This window comes from Elephantulus edwardii, unplaced genomic scaffold (assembly GCF_000299155.1).
Source record: "Elephantulus edwardii isolate Elephantulus edwardi_28Jun2011 unplaced genomic scaffold, EleEdw1.0 scaffold00125, whole genome shotgun sequence".
NCBI classification, from domain to species: domain Eukaryota; kingdom Metazoa; phylum Chordata; class Mammalia; order Macroscelidea; family Macroscelididae; genus Elephantulus; species Elephantulus edwardii.
Genome location: NW_006399875.1, coordinates 6,125,094 through 6,148,924, shown reverse-complemented (window position 1 = coordinate 6,148,924; position 23,831 = coordinate 6,125,094). Strand labels below are relative to the sequence as shown.

Genomic DNA, 23,831 nt, shown 5'->3' with positions numbered 1-23,831 from the left:
GAGCCCGGCCGCAGGACCTCGGTGTCCCGGGAGCCCGGCCGCAGGACCTCGGTGTCCCGGGAGCCCGGCCGCAGGACCTCGGTGTCCCGGGAGCCAGGCCACAGGACTTTGGTGTCCTGGGAGCCAGGCTGTAGGATGCTCGGTGTCCCGGGAGCCAGGCTTGTAGGATGCTCAGTGTCCCGGGAGCCCAGCTGCAGGAACTTGGTGTCCCAGGAGCCCGGCCGCAGGACCTCGGTGTCCCAGGAGCCTGGCCACAGGACTTCGGTGTCCTGGAAGCCAGGCTTGTAGGACGCTCGGTGTCCCGGGAGCCCAGCCGAGTGACTGACCCCACCAGACACTTGGCTCTGTGTGCACAGGAGCAGATGGTGTGCAGATGCCCTGCGGTAAACTCTCCACCCAGAAGCTATCGAGACGCACAGCAGGCCACCAGAACCCGGGAGTGGAGACAACAGAGCGGCCCGTGGTGGGGAGACCGGCAAGTGTCCACATGTGCACACGGGGGGGCCAGGCCTCAGGGAACCTTCCGTCCTAGTCCAGTTTCCAGCGTTGAGCCTTCCCCCCGGGGTCAGTGGCGTCGGGGCTGAAGTCAGTACAGAGGCCATTCGGGGTCGGTGCTGACGGGGTCTGGGCGCAGCTCTCAAACCGTGCCTGGTCGGGGTAGAGATAGTCCTCGGCGAAGTCAGGGTACAGATCTGTAAACCTGGTGAAGTCAGCTGGGAAGACAGAGGCACCGCGGTTAAGGGGATGATGAGGCTCGGATGTCAGCTGCCAGGCTGCCTTTCTCATCTCTCACCAGGCCAGCACTGCCTCAGGGAGGGATGGGGCAAGGAGGAAAGGCCCGAGGAGGGAACAAGAGCGTGCCCCTCGTTCTCTGCCAGCACAAAGTCACTGAGAAATTCAGGGCTGTGCCCCTGTCCTTCTACCTCCCGCTTCGAGGAAAATGAAAAGGTTGTGATACCTGATTAGAGGACATACAGCCTGGTTCACTTGATCCAGGCTGTTGTGGGTTTGCTAACAAACAGACTGGCAATCTGAAAACGGATGGACCACATCCTTTGGGCATGGTGCGAGGGGAAGTAAGTCCTTGGAGAGGGACATGATGCTTGGAAAGGTGGAGGGATAGGAAAGAGAGGAAGACCCTTGACAAGACAGATTGACAAGGGGACTGCACAATGGACTCCAGTGTGTCGGGAGGTGTGAGGATGGCACAGCACACGAGAGGGTCCAGATCTATTGTTCACAGGGTCACAGTGAGTTGTACTGGACTTAACAGCACTTAAGCACCATAATCATGAGTGAGAATACGGTAGTTAAGAGTTGTTTGCTTTTAAAACATATATGCGAGCTCTAGCAGCCTAGTGGCAAGAAGCGGAGCTGCAGTCCCAAAGACACATGTTTCGAGGCCACCAGCTGCTTCACGGGACAAGGAGGAGTAATGTCCTTCCGTACAATTAACTGCCTCTGAAAACCTGCTGGAGGGTCAGCTATGGGTTGGTCCCCACTCGACGGTAAACAACAACAACAACATACGCAAGCCAACCTACTGCTGTCAGGTAATCAATCACTGGTCCTGTAGGACAGAGTAGAACAGCCCATTTCCCTAGGCTGAAATCTTTACGAGGGTCTTCAGTGCTAATTAAAAGGTCAGAGGTTCAAATCCACCAGTCGCCTAGTGGGAGAAAGATGTCACGCCCTGGCTTCTGTGAAGACTGTTGCTGTGTACTGATGAGTCGAAAGCGACCCATAGCTGAGCCTCCAGCGAGTTTTCAGAGGCAGTAAATTGCCCGGGAGAAGATCTGCCCATCCTTCTGCCGCAGAGAGGCTGGTGGATTTGAACTGCATGCCTTTGGGTTGGTGGTGTAATTCCTTACTACTAAGCCATTCAATGGCATCAGCAAGAGTGGCATCCACTTCCTAAACAACCTGCCTCCGGAAACTCTGGGCACTTTGATAAATGTCGATAGTTATAGAAAGGCTTCAGGCCTTTTGTTCATAGGGTCGCTTGATGAGTCCTGCTTGACTCGATGGCAATCGACGACAATAAGCCATCAGAGTTCCCTGTCATAAAGGTTCCAGCCTCAGAAACCTGAACGGGCTGGCGTATTCTGTCCTTCACGGTTCCTGGGTCTGAATCGACTGGATGTTCCAGCACCAGACTGTCACATCAGGATTCTCAGTGTTCTGGCAAGATGTGATGTAATCACCCTCCTTGCTGTGACAGATGTGAGCAGCCTATGAGGTGGAAGGGGCGTTTCTTCAGGCACGTGACCTGCACTTGCTAGATCTGAACTTTGTTGCAAAGTCTGCCTTGAGGCTCCATCTGACCCGACACACTCTGACTTCTAGTTCTGGGGATGGGAGCCAGCAGCCTGCTGTCTGACCTGTCAACTCTGGGTCTGTCAGTCCCAGCAGTCACGTGAGCCACGAAGCCAGCAGCCTGACACCTGACCTGCCAACTCTAGGTCCGTCGGGCCCTATGCTCATGTGAGCCAGGAAGCCAGCAGCTTGCTGCCCGACTTCCCAACTTTGATGTGTCAGTCCTTGTAGTCAGATGAGCCAGGAAGCCAGCAGCCTGCCTCCCGGCCAGCCAACCCTAATCGGTCAGTCCTTGCAGCCGTGTGAGTCAGAAGAACCCCCCAGCTTGATGCCTGACTCACCAATCCGGGACCTGCCAGCCCCCACAAATGCATGAACAACTGCCTTGGTAGAAATCTTGCTTTGTGTTCACACACATTTGCTGGTTCTGCTCCTGCGGGGAGCCCAGCCTGGGACAATCACACTGTGGAAGGCAGGACAGTGAGCGCGTGGAGGCTGACCAGTTGAGGGTCTCCACCCTGCGCCTGCGCCTGTCCGGGAGGTGTGTGCTGCTGTGTCTCAACGTGGTTGCTTCAGGGCCAGGAAAGGTGTTTTGAGGACAGGGGGCTGGTTGTAGCCAACTACACTACAAGGCTCTGAAAAACTTACGACTGAGGGGCACCTTGTGGGCAAGCCTGAAAGAGCCCCACTGGGGACAGTCCATGTTAGGCCAGCACTCAGTACAAAGGTTAACATACAGCCAACCACACATGGAAGTGCTGTCCACTGTTAACAAGTACAAAACAAACACGTGCACGTGTACAGACATAAGCCCCCAAGTATACACACTACACACACACACATAGCACCATATGCACACACGTTCACTGCCACAGACAGACTCTCACTCCTTATATACACACCACACATAACCATCTACACACACTCACTCCCCACATACAGACACACAGACTCTCATTCCTCACAGACATGCCACAGATACACACATACACATTACACATGTTCCATGCAGGTACACACAGACAAACACACATAAAACACACCACACATGCATATACCAGACACATACGTGCTACAGAGAGACACGCACAACACACTCTCATAATAAACCCGTACAAGTGCAGCACACCCCACACGTATCCCATATACACACATACGAGACACCACAGACACATATGTATAAATACCACACAGACACACAAGACTTTCACACAGGCCTGCATGCATCAGATCATATAGGGGGACTCTGTGTGTGTGTGTGAAAACTAGGTACTGCATCTTACCCGGATCTCCACAATGACCCCTCCACTTCCTTGATCATACTTTCTCCTGATGAAAGGGGTTGCAGTGATGACAGTACAGATTCATTCTGAAGTGGGTGTGCTGTGGTGGTGCTGGTGCGTGACGGTGGGGTAAACTGCAGTGTGGACGTGTGGGTGAGTGGAAGAAGGGGCGTGGGGCCATGTAGGCGTGTGAGGGGTGTGGGTAACTGAAGAAAGGGGAGTGTTGTAGTGTGGGTGTGTGAGGTGTGGGTAAGGGAAGGTCTGTGTGACACTGTGAGGTGTGAGTGGAGGAGTGTGTGGCAGTGTGGGGGTGTGAGGTGTGGGTACATAACGGTGTGGATGACTGGAGGGGTGTGTGGCAGTGTGGGGGTATGAAGTGTGGGTGACTGAAGTGAGGGGTGTGAGGTGTGGGTACATGACGGTGTGAGTGACTGAAAGGAGGAGTGTGTGAGGTGTGGGTGACTGAAGGGAGGGGTGTGTGTGACAGTATGGGTACATGATGGTGTGGGTGAGTTGGGGGACGGCTGTGTGACAGTGTGGGTACATGGTGGCGTGGGTGACTGAAGGGAGGGGTGTGTGAGGTGTGGGTACACGCCTGTAGTGCAGGTGCCAGTGACAACAATGGGACAATTCGGGATGAAGAGACACCATGCCTGGGAACCTGCTGGGACCCCGTGAGTTGCCCTCAGGGCGGGGCAAGCACTGACCACAGCCCGGGGGGACAGAGCCTACAGCGGCTCTGAGCTCAGGACTGGCTGGAGCTGGGGTCCATTCACGTTCTGGAGGAGCGAGGTTCGAAGAACCTTACCCACACCTGCCATCTTCCTGGTGGACACTCCTCAGAGGAGGGGAAAGGGGTGGCCTGGTGAGGATGGGGGGGGCTAGCCCCCTGTCCCTGATCGCCACTGGGGACACTTTAACCTCTTCCTGGCCCTATAGGATCACTCACCGAAGGAGATCCGTCCTCTCTCGTCTTCGTCGATGGCTCTGAAAAGGTCCGTCACGGGGAGCTCGGCCACGCCCAGGGCTGTCTTCAGGATACAGGACAGGTCGTCCTCGTCGATACGGCCGTCCTCGGCCGACGCGTACATCTGCAGGACACACAGACATGAGTGCTGGCTGCTCGGGCCAGGTCAGGCTCCTCACAGGACTCTCCCAGCTCTCCAGAGGCCTGCGCCCACCCACTGACCACCAGGACACCCCTCACATGACCACCTGAGGAAAGAGGGGCTCCTAGGGCAGGACACATGCAGAGTCCACAGTCACAGAGCGTGGACAGGACACAGTCACACCCACAATCACAGATCGTGGACAGGACACACGCACACCCACAGTTACAGAGTGTGCACAGGACACACACACACCCCAGTCACAGAGCGTGGACAGGACACACGCACACCCCCAGTCACAGAGCGTGAACAGGACGCAGTCACACCCACAGTCACAGAGCGTGGATAGGACACACGCACACCCAGTCACAGAGCGTGGATAGGACACACGCACACCCCCAGTCACAGAGCGTGAACAGGACGCAGTCACACCCACAGTCACAGAGCGTGGACAGGACACACGCACACCCACAGTCACAGGGCGTGCACAGGACACATGCACACCCACAGTCAGAGCATGGACAGGCCACATTCACAGAGCACCCATGGTCACAGAGCACGGACAGGACACAGTCACAGGGCACCGGTGGTCACAGGACACCCAGTCACAAAGCGTGGACAAGACACACCCTAGTCACAGAGCATGGACAGGACATAGTCACAGGGCACCCAGTCACAAAGCGTGGACAAGACACACCCTAGTCACAGAGCATGGACAGGACATAGTCACAGGGCACCCAGTCACAGAGCGTGGACTTTTCAGCAAGGACACTCTCCCACAGGGCTGTGCTGTGCTCTCTCGGGCCTGCCCCCACCCCTTCGTGGGCATGCAGCACAAACTTCTTTATCTAGGGACTCCAACTCCACGGATCCTATCACCTTGGGTGAGGGTCCTACGACAGGTCACACCTCCAACTTGTGCTCAGACCTCCTGTGTACCTTCTTCCCAGGCCCCTGATGCAGCCCGGCTCACTTACTAGGAGCCCCAAGCACCTGGCTACAAACACCACCTCCGTCAGCTGGTGACCCCGAAATCCTGCGTTGGGCGTCACGCTACCTCCCATCTTCAGACTTCCCAAAGCAACACTCTCTGCACAAAAGCCGCTGGGAACCACTGGAAGCCCACAGCTGCCCAAAGCCCAGGCCATTTCTCTCTGTGCCCAGCTTTCTACCCCACCCCCAACAGGTGTGGACAACCTCGGCCTTCTGCACCACCTAGTGGCCACATGGCTGCATCACAGGGGCCTTGACATTTTGAGGGGCAGTCGGGGGTTGTGTGAGGTGCCCTCTGGTTGACTATGCCGTATAGCGACTCTGGGAACAACTGATCTGGACCCTGCCCTATCCTGTGCCATGCTCATCATCTCTGATACACTCGGGCCCGCGTCACAGTCACTGTCCAGTCACTCTGTCAGTCTATCTCATGGAAGACCTTCCTGTCCACTGACCCTCATCCCAAGCGTAACGGCCCTTTCCAAGGACTGGCCTCTTACGCCACATTCCTCAAGTTTGCGAGACGGAGTTTCCCCGTGCCACGAGGTGACGCTGGGTCGGAATCAACCTGAAGGCACACGAGGGACAGATCCTGGAGGTGACCCACCAATGTCACCCCACTCCTCTCGGGGTCACGAGCGCTCTGACAAGTCCTGTGGCCACAGCAGGCACATGCTCGTCCGGCAAACCCCACCCTGAAAAGGCTCCCAGGCCTGATGGTCTGTGTCCTGGGGCAACAGACCGAACAGCAGCCAGGCCGCTTGCCAATGGTGACGCTGTGTGGAGTAGGGGGAGGTGGACACCGGAGGGTGTGATCGGGAGGAGGGTGGGAGCCTGACCCCGTCTGCAGACAGCCTGGTGGGGAAGCTGGAGGGATCCCGGGGCAGGGCTAGAGGGGTCCCGGGGCCGGGCCTTCCAGGGTGGAAGGAGGTGAAGGTAAGTGAGGCCGCAGGGAAGCTGTGAGCTCCCCGACAGGCCGCCCAGCCCAGCATGGACAGCAGCACCAGGTTTCCCGAGATGGTGCCACCAAACAGTCACATCGTGTGGTTAATCCACACACACGTCACCAGAGGGCTGCGGCTGGACATCAGGGCTGCGGTGGAGGCCACATACTGAGAACGGGAAGAGGGAAGGCGTTCCCCAGCGGCAGGAAACGAGCAGGCTCGCTCCAGTGTCAGGCTTTTGAGTCGGGCTAGTGTGAGTCATCCCTGGAGAAGTCACGCTCAGGAGGAAGACAGACCCTGGACCTTCCCAGGTCTGAAGGGGCCAGCTGACGCTCCCGTGGAGGCCAGGACTCCGTCACTCCCACAATCCTTGTATCCTGCTGTCCAGGGGACATCAGCTGGGCTTTGGGTTGCCCTGGGTTCTACGCAGAGGCAAGAGTCATGCTGACCAGAGCAAGAAGCGGGGGTCCTGCGGCCCGAGGGTGCTCAGCATTCCAGAAGTGCCCCCTCTGTGCCTTCACTGTGACCTCACCACTGTTAATCCTGGGGACACACAGACTCTTGGAAGGTTAAAAACAAAGCTGGTCACAGCATGAGTGGAAATAGAAGGTCGGTGAGTAATACATTCACCGACTGTGTCATAAAGAACTAGGTTGTTCTGGGGGGGCTGTCAAGGAGCCCGAGGCGGACAGTGGTGAAAGGGCTTGCCTGCTGACTTCCAGGTGAGCGGTTTGAACCCACTGACCTGCTCCTGCAAAGCTGGCAGCTCTACTGTCCTGCAGCGCCACCATGAGTCAGAATCGTCTCACTGACATCGGATTTGGTTGCTGTCTGGGGAGGTGACCGCCCAGTCATTAGAGCTTCCTGAGTGGTCGCAGGCACTGTTGTTAGGTACCATCCAGTTGGAAGCGACCCTCCAGTGGGGTTGCAGAGATTGTGAAACGCACCGCCCTGTCTCGCTCCCCTGGAGCAGCTGGTGGGTTTGAACCGTGTGCCTTTAGTCTGGCAGCCCAGCTCTTTACTATAAGCCACCGGAGCTCCCCATCACCCGCCTGCAGGTTCGTGCCGAGGTGGCGGGGCTCCTCCACATGGTTAGGAGGCTAGGGCTCTGCTCTGTAAGGCACTGCCGAGCTGGTCCGACTCCCACGTCCACCGCAGACAACAGACGGACACCCAGACCGATGCCGCTCCATCCTCACCAGCTGTCACGCTCGGTCCCGCTGCCGCAGTCACCGTCAGCCCGTCTTCCTTCTCGCTCGCTCACCCTCTACCTGGCCCAGCATGGTGGTTTTTCCCACTGTCACTTCCTGACGACATACCTAGAGTCTGTCATGTGCTCAGGCCTCCAGGACAAGGAGGGGCCCTGGTAGCCAGACCCCGTAAAAAGCGGAGGTTGTGGCTGCGGCTTGGCGCGCTCCTGGCTGTCAATCTTGTGCACCTGTGACACAGCAATCCTCCTGGACGGTGACATGTCCCCAGGGATACAGACCTTTCAAAGTGGGGCCCTCTCAGCTCTGGCCCCAGACACCCCCTTCGGCTGGCTCTGATCTATCTTTGCCGTAATCCAAGGCAGGCATGAGGATGGTATGTCCTGTGTTCTGTGGGCAACTCTGGAGGACAGTCTCCAAGGAGGAGGTCAGAAGTGGGAGGAGGCCCTGGACCCTCAAACTTGCAGCTAGTGCCCGAGGGGAGTTCACACAGCCTTGCGGGGGCTCTGTCCTGAGCTGTACATCAAGCCAGGGAGCAGTGCATACAGGACCCACCTCTCATGGCCCTTCCCCACTTGCCTTAAACGCCAGCTGGATGGTGGCCAGCGTCTGCGAAGGCCTGCAGACGACAGACAAAGCAATCACGTACTCCCGCAGGTCCATCTTGCCGTCGCCGCTCTGTGGGAAAAAGACGGCCTCGGGTCACTGGTCGCCTGGACTGAGAACTCAGGGCTGGGTGGCGATTAAAGGATTAACGGGCAGCTCAGTCATCACATGAAATGGAAAGAGCCTTCGGGGGTGCACACAGAGTTAGTATCCCGGCTGCATCCACACGCAGGCTGGCCAAAGGGCTGCGGGTGCTGGGCCAGAGCACCCCAATAAATCCACACGCAGGCTGGCCACAGAGCTGTGGATGCTGGGGCAGAGCACCCCAATAAATCCACACGCAGGCTGGCCCCAGAGCTGAGGGCACTGGGCCAGAGCACCCCAAGAAAGGGATTATTGCAATAAAGCAAGGATTGCAATTAAAGAGTCACACGATTAAAAAAATGAGTACAAGCTATGTTGACACGGTCGCCCAGTTTCTCAAGTGTGACACAGCATCATGAAACTGTTCTAAAAGCTGTAAGAGCATAGACACCCAAATGAGCACCTGTTACTGGAGAAACAGCACCAACAGACACACACGGTGGCCACAAACCTCAATTTGTTACTGCTTCAAACAAGACTAGTTGATCATCTTATAGTTCGGGAGGCCAGAAGCCTATAATAAATCTCACTGAGTAAAAAAAAAAAAAAAAAACAAAAAAAACAACCAAAACCCAAAACTAAACCAAAACCAAAACCTTCCACTCTTTGCCGTTACGCTGGACCTGATTCCTACTCGACCCTCCAGCTGGTGTCAGAGGCTGTAATGTGCATGTGAGGTGACTGCCCATCTTTCTCCACAGGTGGAGCTGGTGGATTCAAACCACACACCTTGGGGCTGGCAGCACAACTCCCTATCCACGAGGCCACTGGAGCGCCCTTGATGTGTTAAACACACACGGTATCTGTGAAGTGCACTAAAGTGAGGTACGTGTATGTGTTTGGGGGCCACGATGGTTAATTTTTCAAGTGGGTGGGTTAGAAGTGCAGGAGTCACTAGGTGGCGTGAACAGACGTAAACAGTTAAGTACTTGACCTCTAGCTGGACAGTGGGTGGTTCAAATCCACCCAGCGATGTGGCAGAAAGGTCAGAGCCCCGTGGAGCATCTGCACATACAGCATCACTGGAGTCGGACTGACTCCCTGGAAACCCCAGGGGCACCCGACACCACGTGAGGCATCTCAGTGGAGCAGACCGAACCCAAACCCGCTGATTCACAGAATCCCCATGTTTCAATACGCCCATCAGCTGCCACCTTCTAAGTAAGGCTTCTGCTTTAGAAAGCAGACCTGCCAGCATCGACTCTCCTATTTGGATGATGTGAGAATCTTATCCGTCTATGGGGAGGTACCGAGCTCTGGTGCCTTGGTGGTAAGGATTTGCACTGCCAACCCAAAGGTGGCCTGTTCGAATCCACCAGCTGCTCGATGGGACTGAGACTTCCCAAGATGAGGACCAAGGCCTCACCTCATCAAAGAGCGAGAACATGCCCTCCAGCGAGTCGGACACGGGCACCTCCAGGTACGCGGCGAACTCAGACAGGCCGACCTTCTCACCCCGCTTCAGCTTCGCGCGCTCCGAGTACTTCTCCAGGTCCTTCTCCAGCTTCTCCGGCTTTAGCCTGGGTGGAAACAGAGAGGGAGGTTGTTTCTATAACCTACAGGTGAAATGACAGAATGCCGAAAAACAGGAGAGTTACTGCTGTTTACTTTAAAAGCAGAATACGGTATTAAGAATGCATAACAGAATGCACACCTATGTTTATCGTGGCTTTGTTCACAATAGCAAAGAGCTGGAAACAACCCAAGTGTCCATCAACAAACGAATAGCTAGAGAAGCTCTGGTATATTTACATGATGGAGCATTGAAAAACAAGGAACTCATGCAATATTATTCAAAATGGGTGACCCTGGAGAACATTATGCTGAGTGAAGTATCTCAGTGACAGAAGGACAAATATTGCATAGGACCACTGTTGTAAAATGAGACTGACATCAGGGTTGAGGGAAGACAGAAAAAGAGGGGAGGAAAGATGTACATTGCATTGAAACAGATGAGGGAGAGAACTGTTTAAAAGGTACATATGATTGGGTATTCTTGTCATGACAGAAGTCCAGAGTGAAGGCTGCACAGTGGAGTGGACTTGGGGGAAGGGATTGCCTAACAATGAAAGAGTTTTTCTTTTTCTTTTCAAGGAGAAGAGTGAATTGGGGGGAGGGTGTGGGTAGGGAGAAAAGGGCAATGACTGGAAACCCTATGTCTCTGTAAATTTTCATTAAAATTAATTTTTTTAAAAAAAAGAATGCATAACAGAACAAGCAGTGAGTCTTCTTTTGGTGGTCTGTCTGCACTTGCTGTCTTTTTCTGAGCTTTGATTAGGTGTTTGGGGGCCCTCCCACCACTGTGGATTCAGGCTTGGCCAGCAGGGGCCGCTGTGGGCACTCTGCTGGGGCCTCTCCCTGATGTTGTCAGCTCCTGGGAACAGGCCCGTTGGGGACCCAGGAAGGAGGCAGGGCTGGGGTTTAGGGTGGGGAACTGGATGGGTGAAAGGGAGGCTGCCATGGCCTCCAGACCAGCCGGAGCCTAGATCACTGCGTGTCAATGCACACTGGCCCTGACATGGTGGCGGCTGGCCCCGGCTGTGGTGGTTCCGTAGAGGATGGCACTGCCCAGGAACCTGCTGTCTGCCTCAAGACTGACCCTGACTCGGTGAACTTGGTCTCCTTCTGGAAGTAGACAGCCCTTTCTTCTGAGGCATTGCTGAGCAGACTTCTCTGGTTAGTGGCTGGGTGAATTCACTGTTTGAACCTCCTTGGATCCCACTGTGGTTTGGGAATCCATGTTCCCTTCACATTCCCTGGGGAACTAGGGTTTCTCCACTGGGAAGCCCAGGTCTGGCCCAGCTCAGATGGGACAGGAAGTTACAGCCTCAAAGCCGCCACAGCGTGTGATGGGCCGTCTTTCGCTAACAGTTCATGAACAAGTGGTCGGGAACTCACCCAAGGCCTCGCACGAGCCTTGCAAATTCCAGAAGGCAGGTGTCGGAGGGGAGTCGGAGCTGTCCTTCTGCCAAGGCCAGCTGGCAGTCCTCGAACGTGTAATCAGTGACAGAGACGCCCAGGGCCCTGCAGAAGAGAAGAGCGCCTCCAAAGGTCAGCCTGCTCAGTGCAGAGTGTCTCACCCAATCCAGTGAAGCTCAGGGAAGCCCAGGATGGGGACACCGGAAGCACAGAAGGAGATGGCTCCCCTAGACGTGTGCAGAGGAGCCCTGGGCCTGCACCCTGAGGAACAGGGCAGCAGCCACTGAGGGCGAGCCAAGTAGGAGGGATTCAGGCAGGACGACTGTGTGGTGGGCTCTGGTCAGCACAGCCAGCCACAAGCCCACGGCTGTGAGCGGTACAGGGTGGGGTCACAGATACCCCAGTGCAGACCCCAGAGGCTGAGCAGGCCTGACATAGGAGGAGGGTTCGAGTGGCTTCCTCCACGCAGCAGGATCCAAGACACAGCTTTGCTTGCAGAGCAAAGGTTGGTGCTTTCTGTGAGATTTCAGTGTTTCCATTCTGTAGTCCACACAAAATAGTTTTCCTTTAAAAATTGATGTATTTAGAAATGCACTTCCTCTGCAGGCGTCCAGCGTGCTTACGTCTGGAGTCTGTGAATTCCTACAGTGCTTGCATGGGCGGTTCTGAAGTGGTTCAGGGGCTTGTTCTATACCGTCCGTGGAACAAGGGAAAAGAAATTTCAGCCAATGGGGGGTGCGGTGGGGGGTGGTGGGGAAGAAGGCACTTCCTATGGGAGCTCTTCATCCTACTTGGATCCACAGTCAATGTGCACTTGGTATGAGAAGTCAGGAGAGGTATTTTACTGAGAAAGTCAGTGGTTAGGACCTCTCCAAATTACTGAGGAGCAATGATGTCACTTGAAGGACTAAGGTGTGCCTGTTCAAGAGCATGGTCTTTTCAATCACTTGCTGTGCTTGTGAGAGCTAGACAGTGACTAAGGATGATAGAAGAATCAGTATTTGAGCTGTGGTGTTGGCGAAGAGTACCGAATAGTCCAGCGACTGCAAAAAGAGCAAACAAACAGGTATGGTTTGGAGAAGCTGCAGCCAGAGCGCTCCTCAGAGCATCGATGACAAAGCAAAGATGCATGGACACAATTAGTACAAAGAACTAATAGGCCATGGCAACGGCAATGTCAACCTCCATGACGCTGAGACCAGAGGAACTGGATGGTGCCCGGCCACTGCTGCTGACTGGACTGAAAGGAACCATGGTAGAAGGTCCTGGATAGAATGAGAGGAAAACTAGGAACAAAACGCGAAGCTGATAAGAGTAGCCAGACTTCCTGGTCTGACAAAGAATGCTAGAAGCCCTGAGGTATGGCTTTAGTCACGCTTTGAGTCCAGGACTGACCTTCACTCCCAGGGCTCAACCCTCGCCCAAACGACATGCAGACCTCCAAGGTGACTAAGGGTGACAGAGGGAGACCTGAGGGTGTGGGAGAGGAGCACTGAATACCCCATGGACAGCCAAGAGAGCGTGAACAGAGTGTGGCCAGGGCACTCCCTAGAGGCAAGCCTGGCCACACTTAGTCTCACTTCCTGCGGGCAGTTCTTGGGAAAAGACATTCTGCTGGGAAAGACTCTCAGTCAGGAACGGGCTCAAGTGCCAGAGATGCGGGGAGGATGTGGGCGGCACAGGATAGGTGAGGCTCAGAGCTGCTGTTCACAGAGCTGCTGTGGGTTGTAGTCAACTCCAAGGAATCTAATAACAAGGTGATCAGTAACCCCAGGGAGACCTGGCCTCCTGAGAGCCATCAACCACACACCATCTAAAGGACAAGAGGGGAAAAGCTTAGAAGAGATGGGCCGAATGGCAATGAAAATCACAGGGATGGAGTGGGAGGAGTGCTGTGATCGGGGAGGGTTACACACAGTACAAGGAAACAAACTGCATGAAACAGAGACAATTTTCTCTGTAAACTTTCACTCAAATCACAACAGAAATGAAGCAAACAAAAACCAAATCCAGGGCTGGAATCCGAGGCTCTACCAGTGCAGACAGAATCCTGACCAGAAGGAAGATTCTCTACAAGCCATACCCAGCTCCGTGGCACCTAGCAATGACAATTACATTAGTGTAGGGAGCTCTGGTGGCTTACTGGTAAGTAGCTGCACTGCCAACCTAAAGGTGCACAGTTTGAATCCACTGGCTGCTCCAAGGGAGAAATCGCTCGTGTGATTTACCACCTCTGAAAACCCACTGGAGGGTCAGCTGTGAGGTCTCATCAGTGCAGGGGGTGGTCAACCCTACTCACGCTTGAGAGATAAACACCAAGCAGACACAGAAGGATGCACAAAAAAGAGAACAGACAGTCAAAGACCGTCACGGACCAGGCTGCAAAGCTTAGACACGGACAGAGAACATGGGTTGTCCCTGAGCCAGACCACACACGCGGACTGAGGTGCACCTGATTCAAGTCACGGTTTTCCCAGCCGTCTGCGATGCGCCTCAGAGCTGGACGGTGAGTAAGGTTAAGAGAAGGATGGCTGCTCTGAGCTGTGCTTCTGGAGAGAAGAGTGCAGAGTAGCCAATGGACAGTCCAAACAAGTGACTGCCGCCATGGGCTCAAGTGTGTCAAAGACGATGAAGATGACACAGGGAGGGACAGGGTTCACATCCATTGTTCAGAGGGTCGATGTGAGCTGTACTTGATCTGATGGCACCCAACAACAAGCAGTCAGGAAATAAGGAGACACACGGCACTAGGAAAATCTGCAGTTAGGACCTCTCCAAATTATTGAGGAGTAATGCTATCAGTTTGAGGACTAAGGTGCACCTGATTCAGGTCACAGTCTTTCTTATCACTTGCTATGCATCTGACAGTTGGACGATGAATAAGGATGACAGAAGAATTGCTGCCTTTGAGCTGTGTTGTTGGAGAAGAGCACTGAACATCCCATGGACGGCGAAGAGAACAAACAGGTATGTCTTAGAGAGGGTGCAGCGGGAGTGCTCTTTGGAGGCAAGACTGATGAGGCTTCACCTTATATACTTTGGACATGTTGCTAAGAGGGGCTATTCCTTGGAGAGGGACATGATGCTGGGAAGGGTGGAGGGTTGGCGAAGGAGAGGAAGACCCTCAACTATGTAGACTGCCACGGTGACTGCCACAATGGGCTCTTTTGTGTCAGGACATGTGACAATGACACAGGACAGGACAGGGTTCATGTCTGCTGTTCACAGGGTCGCTATGAGTCGTATTCAACTCGATAGCACCTCACAATAAAAACCTGACTGAGGCTCCCTGCTGTGGTGTTTGGGTGACAGCATCTCTAGGAAACTGAGGCAGGGGGTCAAGATGAGGGTGAGGGGCAGCCAAGAGAGCTCCTCAGAACTGGGAAGCTTGGGACAACAGGCAGGAGGAAGAGCAACCCTCCCAGGTGACCCGGAGCCCGGCTGCTAGTGCTCAGGTTCAGGAAGCAAAATGAACCGAGGCGCCAGGAAAGCCCAGGCTTGTACTTGACAATGACACCCCAGCTCATGGCCCTGTCTGGCTGCCCTGTGCACTGTCTCTCCAGAGAGAAGACAGTGTCCAGACTATTCCAATAACTGAGTTTCAGGCAGCCGATCGCGTCCAGGCCACTTTGGCTTCCTGTTTACACGAGCCTGGGACAGCCTGGTGAAAGAATTCCTGGGTCCCTGGCCCGGCGCCCATTTTCCAACTCCACCTGCGGCCGGACGCTGAGTGCAGCCAAGGCTGTCTGAGCCGCAGTGGACATGGGACTGACTTTTCAGATGGGCTCTGTTGCACTCGTGTCAAACAGGAAATGCCACTGCTCTCTCATGGGTGGGGACACGGGGGACAGGAGCCTCCTGGTCTCATGATCCCGGGATAAAGTGTAACGAGGTAGCAAGGCCAGGCAGACGTGTGGGCACAGAGGAGTGCTCTGTGGTGGGTGTGAAGTTGTTCAGCACCCAAGTCAGCTGCAGGGTGAGGGCTGGCAAGGAGTTCAGGCTGATGGCAGCTTGGATCAGCTGTGAAGATGCCACTGCCTGTGAGCTTGAACTTGCTCTCTGCTTTGGAGTTCTAATCCCTCTCCTCCTGTGAGGCCAAGAACGGTGACACTTCATCTCACATACCCTGGGCATGTGGCTGAGAGGGGCTATTCCTTGGAATAAGTGCATCAAGTTTGGAAAGGTTGTTGTTGTTGTTGTTAGGTGCCACTGCGTTGAGCATGACTCATAGAGACCCTATGAACAGAAGATCTGAACCCTGTCTGTCCTCGGCCATCCTCACACTTCCTGACACACAAGAGCCCATTGCAGCAGTCACTGTGTCAGTCCACCTGGTTGAGGGTCTTCCTCTCCTTCACCGACCCTCTGCCCCTCCCAGCATCATGTCCCTCCCCAAGGAATAGCCCCTCCTAGAAACATGCCCAAAGTATGTGAGGGGAAGCCTCATCAGTCTTGCCTCCAAAGAGCACTCCGGCTGCACACTCTCCAAGACATATCTGGCTGTTCTCCCGGCCTTCCATGGGGTGTTTAGTACTCTTCTTTAATGCCACAGTTCAAAGGTGTCAACTCTTCTTCTGTCATCCTTATTCACTGTCCAGGTCTTAGATGCATAGCTAGTAATCAGAAAGACCATGGCCTGAATCAGACACATCTCAGTCCTCAAACTGCCATCACTATTCCTCAATCACTACTCTTCAATAATTTGCAATTTCACCCCAATAATTGGGAAAATTTATTTATGTAATATATATATAGTCAGGAAATTAAAAAAACGTATTGTCTCTAAAGTACTCAAGAGCAACGGTGTCTCTCTGGAGACTAAGGTGCGCCTGATACAGGCCATGGTCTTTGCAATCACTTGTTATGCATCAGAGAGTTGGACAATGACTAGGGAGGACAGAAGTAGAACTGATGCCTTTGAGCTGTGGTGCTGGAGAAGAGTACTGAATGTACCATGGACTGACTGCCAAGAAAACAAACAGATTCATCCTGGAGAGGGTTAAACCAAGCTACTCCTTGGAGGCAAGGATTCTGGGGCTTCGTCTGACATATTTTGGGTATTTGCAAGGAGGGACAGGTCCTTAGAGAGGGACATCATGCTTGGGAGGGTGGAGGGACAGCGCAAGAGGGGAAGACCTTCTATGAGGTGGATTGATTCAGTGACTGGGGTAATCGGGATGGGTGTATCGGAGGCAGTGCGATTGGCACAAGATAGAGCAGGGTTTAGGGCTGTTGTACATAGGGTCGCTATGAGTCGCAAACGACTCGACAGCACATAACAACAACAACAACATATTACATATAATATATATTACACATAATACATAATAGAAAATACATATAATATATAAATAAATATTAATTATTTATACCCAACAATTGGGAATATCTTCCCATCGCATGCATCTCCTTATATCCTGACTGCTCGTAGCAAGGGACTTGCGGATACAAGCAAGATGAAGCTGTGGACAGTTTCAATCTCCTCTCCATCCATCAAGACACTGTCTATTAGTCCAGTGTTAAGAATCTTTGTTTTCTTGATATTGAGATGCAATCCAAACTGAAGGCTGCATTCCTCGATTCTCTGCAGCAAGTGCTTCAAGCCCTCCTCACTTTCAGGAAGCAAAGTTGTGTCATCTGCATAACGCTGGTTATTGTGAGTCTCCCTCCAATCCTGACGCCACTTTCCTCTTTACGGAATGCAGCTTCTTGGATAATTTGCTCCACATATAGACTGAATAAGTATGGAGAAAAGAATCCTGACACACCCCTTCCCAATTCCAAACCACACAGTGCTCTCCTGCTCTGTTTGCACAACAGCCTCCTGGTCCAGGTCCAGGTTCCTCATGAGCAAAATCAAGTGCTCTGGGATTCCCATTCTTCTCAATGTCAGCCACAACTTGTCATGATCCACACAGTCAAACACCTTTGCATAGTCAATAAGCACAAATACACACTCTTCTGGTATTCCTTACTTTCAGCCAGGATCCATCTGACACCAGCAATGAGATCCCTGGTGCCATGGCCTCTTCTAAATCCTGCTTGAACTTCTGTCAGCTCCTTATCTATGTACTGTTCTGGCCGTTTTTGAATGATCTTCAGCATTATTTTGCTTGCATGTGATACCAGTGATATTGTTCAATAATTTCCACATTCAGGTAGACATCACCCTTCTTGAAAGGCGGAGCCAGCAAGAGAAAGGAACACCTTCGACCAGGCAGACTGACACAGGGACTGCGGCAAAGTGCTCAAGTGTGTCAGAGATGACAAGAACGGCACAGGACAGGACTCAGATCTGTTCACAGGGCTGCTGTATGAGCCATATTCGACTCGATGACACTGAACAACGTTCATTTCCAGTTTTCCAACTCTTCTGAGGTGCTGGGGGCTCAGCTTTGCCCCAGAGCGAGCTGACCCAAACCCGGCTGCTTCTGGCTCCGTCTTCAGGAGCTCCACCACACTTCAGCTTACTGTTGTAGTCACTGAGCCTCTCATTCAAGGTTTGCCTGCTTTTCACCGACTCTCTACCTTACCAAGCACGATGCCTTTCTGACAATATGCCCAAGGCATGTGAGTCAGAGTCCCACCATCCCCGCCTCTGAGGAATGTCCTGGGCTCACTTCTCCCAAGAGAGACTGGTTTGCTCTTTGGGCAGCCTATTCTCTGCTACCATCTCAAAAGCATCGATTCTTCCTTGGACTTTCTTATTCATGGTCCAACTTTAACATGCGTATGGAGTAACTGAAGATATGTCTTGGACTAAGCACACCTTAGTCCTCAAAGTGAGATCCTTGCTCTATTCTAGAAACAGCAGATTACACATCCCAAGTCCAAAAAATCCTTAAAAAAATATATCCCACAGATCCTACGACCAGAGAACCCTTAAAATAAACACCCCACAGGTGTGCAATGGAGAACTGGAGGAACCTGGACAAAAACTCATCCCTTCTGGCGGCCAAGGTCCCCTGTACCACTGACAGCAACTCGAGCCAGCAGCGACCGTTCTAGAGACTCACAGAGAGCTTTGCTGAAAAGAACCTTCTTGGATGAATTAGCCCGTTTATGACAGAATGTTCATGAAACACAGAAGACAAAAACCAGACAAACCAGTCCAGCCCCGCTCTGGAACCCTCACAACAGAACTTCCTGTCGGGATTTTGTCAATAGCCCTGTGTTGCCACAGCAATGCTCGCTGTCACGTAAGGGAACACGTACTGGTAGTCTGTCTGGTCACCAGAATTCCCCTTGGCAAATTTAGTCTGGGGACAGAGACCTAGACTAGGAGTGCCGGGAAGGAGAGGAAGCCAGCTCAAGGTCAGCTCTGAAGGGCTTCCCAGGTGTGAGATCTCCAATGTGCCTTCAGGTGTGACATCTCTGGTGTGTCCTCAGTGTGACATCAACATCTCAAGTGTGCCCTACAAGTGTGACATCTCAGGTTTATCCTCAGGTGTGACATATCTCAGGTGTGTCCTCTCAAGTGTGACCTCAGGGGTGAGATCTCCAATGTGCCTTTAGGTGTGACATCGCATGTGTGTCCTCTCAGGTGTGCCCTCTTGTGTGTACCCTCAGGTGTGTCTTCAGGCATGACATCTCCAATGTACCCTTAGGTGTGACATCTCAGGTGTGATCTCAAGTGTGCCCTCAGGTGTGCTCTGGGGTGAGGAAAGCTCCCCTGGTGCTCCAGGTAGACAGCCTGGCTATAGCGTCCCTGGGTATGCCTGACTGGCAGGGATATGGCCCATGGAGCCACGGCTTGGCCAAGTGGGGTCTCTTGGAAGGGCCATCTTAGGCCTGACCTCAAGCAGGCCAGTGGGCAGGACTCTGCTACGTAAACCAGGAATGTGGTCACTCATTGATGCCCGAGCAGCGTCTCAGGCCGAGCTGGGAAGGAGCGTAAGTGCACCCTCCAAACGCAGCTAACCCCCATCTTCAGGCAGCATGGGGAGGGCAGACGGGCTGACTCTGCTCCTCAGGAGACAAAGCCAGCGCCAGCCAGCCGGGGAGGGGACGGGGCGGCTGCACAGCCTGCTTTATGCATGCAGCATGGCAAACAGTCACGAAGCCAGGAGAAGTGGTGCTCTGGGCGAACCCGCCGCCAAGGACCTCTCTGAGGTGCGGGAAAGCAAGGGTGTCAGTTTAAAGACTAAGGTGTGCCTGCCCCAAGCTGTGATTTTTTTTTTTCAACTGCTTCCTACGCATCACAAAGTGGGACAAGCAAGACTGAAGACCTGAGGCCTTTCGACTGTGGTGCTGGAGTGCTGATGATCCCGCGGACTGTTAAAAAATGCAGACCAGTCTGTGCTGGAGGAGGTGCGACCGCAGCGCCCCTCAGAGGCAAGGAGGTGAAACGTCATCTCCCGTACTCTGCGCATGTGCTCGGGAGGGGCGAGTCCCTGGAAAACGACATGGTGCTGGGAACGGCGGAGGGTCTGAGACAGAGACATCCTCAAGCAAAAGGAATGACACCCTCCGAGACCAAAACAGTGGGTGTGCATGGGGCAGAGACTGTGAAGCCTGCAGAGGAGAGAGCTGGCTCTCAGCTATTGTCCACGGGATTGCTGTGAGCTGCAGTCATCTGGAGGACATCGAAGGCCAACAGCAACATGGCAAGCAGGCAGAGGCTACCCACAGGATGTTCCACTGTAGGGACCGTGAACTAGGGACATTTCAAAGAAATCCAGGACACCTAACTCACATGGACCTTGACTGTGCTCACGAGGCCCACATACACAGACCAAGAAGCGGCTGTCTGAACAGAACACGGAGATACTGTTTCACATCTGTGACATTAAAGGTCGACTGGGCATCTTTTCTCTGAATTATTTGTAAGGTTTTCAAAGGCCAGTTATTTCAGAAGTGGACGGCCAGTTCTTCTTCTTCGTCTGTCTTAATCAGGAAGCTCGGCTGAAACTCACCCACCACGGGTGAACCAGACATTAACACACCAGTGGCACAGAGAGGGCAACCTCTGGAAAAGTGAGGGCCAGTAAGAACGGGAGACCCTCAGTGAGATGTCCTGACACTGTGACTGCAGCTGTGGGTTTGCATGTGCCAGCGGCGGTGTGGCCGGCACAGGACAGGACAGGGCTCAGATCTGTTGCTTTACAGGGTCACCAGGAGTCCTACTCGACTCGACAGCACCTGGAATCACTCTGCAGGAGCCCCTTCCTGGTGTGACTGGTTCTCCCGGCTGCCCCCCACCGTGAGGGCAACAGTGGGTGAGGAGAATGTGGGATCATGGAGAGGCCCTGGGAGCCCCTCGCTGCCCAGAGACAATGGGGGGGCTGGGGTGGGGGGTGCGCTCACTTACTCTGCCATCACCCTCCTCACGTTGCTGGCGTACAGCGCTGGGCTCTCCTTCTCCTCCTCCGAGGGGTGGTACACTGGGAGGAACTGTCACACAGGGCTGCGTTACTGCCCATGCTCCAGACCCCACCCCCCCAAACACACCAGCAACGGAGCATCTGACAAAGCAGACAGGCTGCGGCCCTTCAGTGGACCTTTAGAGCTATGGCCCCTTGTCGCTCCTTCCTTTCCCCTTTCCTCCTTCTCCCTCTTCCCCTCCCCTTTTCTATCTCCCCCTTTTCCCGTCCTTAGATGTTCCCACCCCTTGCCTTTTTCTCCCTCTCCCCATCTCCCCTGCCCACACCACTTCAGCAGAAGCTCCCGCTCCCATCTTTATTTGTAGCTGGAGGGGTAAGGGGTGAGGTTCCCCTGTGCACTTTAGTTTTTCCCACCATGCTGGATTTAACCTTTAACACAAAAGACACAAAACACGGCACACACATTTCCATTCCTCCAGGCCTCTCTCTGTTCGTGCCGGGGTTAGCACAACAAGCAACTTGTGCAGGAGGCCCACTATTAATGAGCTTTTTGCCCTCCACGGTCTCGAAATGCAGAGATGTCTCTCTCTCTCTCTCTCTCTCTCTCACACACACACACACACACACACACACACACACACACACCACCTCTCCAGGACTGAGTGGAGTCCACATGGGCCTCTGGTGCGAAGCCCCTCACTGGGTCCCTTCTCTTTAACACAGACGTTTAAGACAATCAAAATATCCTGAAATCCCACTCGCTCTCACTTTCCAGTTCTACGCTTTCACTTCCCACTATGCTGTCAACAAGTTTCCAAATGGCAACAGCTTCTCATGTGAGCAGGTGGCGGACTCTGAGACAGGAATGTGAAGGGGTCCCAGAACAAGGGTGCCAAACTGCACAACCAACCAGCCCTGTTCACCCTGAGAAATCAGGTCTAAAAAACCCTGGAAAGTCCCCCAACGGCTTAAGTGGGGACATGGGTCAGCAGACTACTTCACCCCACCCCTCACCTATCCTATCCACATGTCTTCATCTGAGTCCACACTGGGACCGCTGTCGTTTTGAGCACAAGATATTGTGCATACAGGGCCTGGCCCAGATTCGGGCTGGGTGCTTTCAACTCAGCCCTTTGTAATCTCTGGGGTTAATTTAACTCGTCTGTAGGGAACCAAGCTGTTAAACCAAAAGCTGATCCTTTCTGGTGGTTCAAATTCACCAGTAGATCCTTGAGGGAAAGACGGGCAATCTCCTCCTGTGTGATTTACAGCCTTGGGAACCTGCTGGTAGGTGAGCTCTGAGTCAGTTCTGAATCCATAGCAATGAGTTTTTGATGGTTTACTAAGGTGAACTCCCTGACTGAAGGTCTGAGTCATTTGTAAACCTGGCAGGACTCAGCAGTAGTTTCTGGAAGGCGGTAAAGCACTCCATTAAATACTTAAGTAAAAAAATGACATTGCTTATTTTTCAGGTGTAAGAATGGCACATGAATTCTCTTTTTAAGAGAAGAAATTCTATTTTTTATCCATTTGGATAAAGTTCACAGGCGGTAAGGATGGGATTGAATCTCATTTGGCCAAGGTCACACAGCAACTGTGACTTCAGAAACAGTCAACGGGCTGAAGCCTCTGAAGTGGGCTAGAGCATTAGCAGGGGAAGGTGATGTGAAAAACAGCGACATAAATGAATATTAAATAAATAAAATGGGGAAAATCACTGCATATGGGTCAACTTTATACATGCCTAAGTCACAGTAACTCTAATAGGAAGTGGACAGGCTTAATTTCCTGTTAAAATTCTAGTTGCAATGTTTCAAGCTTGTGCAGGAGACAAAGCAAATGGGAACTTCCTCTAAGAAGCCTTTAGGAACAGAAAGAAGTTCAAAATATGAGGGTTGAACATGACATGGGACATTGTATCTAAGAGACAGAGTAGTGTTCATAGATGGTGCGTGATACTGGATCTGTGAGATGTGCAGTGTGTCTGTGATAACCATTGCAAGGTGCAACATTGTATCTGCATAAGGCACTCCAGTGTCCATCCAGCTTAACACTGTATCTACATGATACACTCCACTGTGTCCATGCAGCTTTAACACTGTATCTAGAAAATATGCAACACTGTATCCACACTCCACTGTACCCTTATAGCATGTAACACTGCATCTACATGATACACTCCCTGTGTCCACAAAGCATTTAATGCTGTATCCAGACAACATGCACACTCACTGAGTCACACAGCATTTAACTCTGCATTTAGACAACATGCAAGAGTGTGTCTGCACAAACCTCAATCTCCACTTGGTTGTGAAACTGACACAGGGTGAGCCACAGGATTTCCAACCTAAAACACACAGATGTATGATAGGGGTTAAAAAGCAAAAGGCTTCATTCTTCTCGGTGTAAGTACTTCAAATGCCAGGAGGGGCATTTCTGGAACTACTTCCCCTCTAGCTGACACTACTGGGGGGTTGGCTCTCTGTGGGAAAGATGCTGAGTTTACTCTACATGCAAAGGCCAAAGGCAACGGCAGATTGACTGATAAAGTGGGCTTAGGAAGCATTTATGAGGCAGAGGTCTTCACTGGTGTCCCAACCTCCACCTCTGCATCTGCATCCAGCCTATCATGTGGTGTTCACCTTCTAGCACAGGAAACCTTATCTTCCTCAGACCTGGAGGTTAGCAGGTCACCTGCCAGTTCTCCTCTCACCACCCTGCAGTGAAGCCACGGTGAGCTCAGTCACAACACCCTCCCTCCTCAAGGCTCACTCAAGTTCCTGACCTCAGACACCAGAACTGCCCGCTCTTGTTTGAAATGAGTTATTCAGAGTTCCCACTCCAGGGCCCCACACCTAACCCCCTCCATGGACTGTCCACCTCCTGACCCTCTTTCCACAATCCCAGATGGGGATCTGAATGTCTAGCCTCACGATGGGCTGAGCCTCTTCCTGCCAGGCCACTGGAGGGTCACTCGGTTGGAGTG

At 53.0% G+C, this 23,831-nt stretch overlaps 1 protein-coding gene across 1 annotated transcript in view; it reads right to left on the bottom strand.

Moving 5' to 3' along the window:
- LPCAT1 (lysophosphatidylcholine acyltransferase 1) overlaps nucleotides 1-23,831 on the bottom strand; it is a 95,702-nt gene that overhangs the window by 209 nt on the left and 71,662 nt on the right. Inside the window, exons 9-16 of the mRNA XM_006893180.1 lie at nucleotides 23,138-23,192; nucleotides 20,833-20,915; nucleotides 11,502-11,627; nucleotides 9,970-10,123; nucleotides 8,433-8,531; nucleotides 4,549-4,690; nucleotides 553-713; nucleotides 18-344 (exon numbers count right to left, since the gene is read on the bottom strand). Of these exons, the coding sequence (XP_006893242.1) occupies nucleotides 18-344; nucleotides 553-713; nucleotides 4,549-4,690; nucleotides 8,433-8,531; nucleotides 9,970-10,123; nucleotides 11,502-11,627; nucleotides 20,833-20,915; nucleotides 23,138-23,192 (1,147 nt within the window). The remainder of the gene's footprint in view (nucleotides 1-17; nucleotides 345-552; nucleotides 714-4,548; nucleotides 4,691-8,432; nucleotides 8,532-9,969; nucleotides 10,124-11,501; nucleotides 11,628-20,832; nucleotides 20,916-23,137; nucleotides 23,193-23,831) is intronic.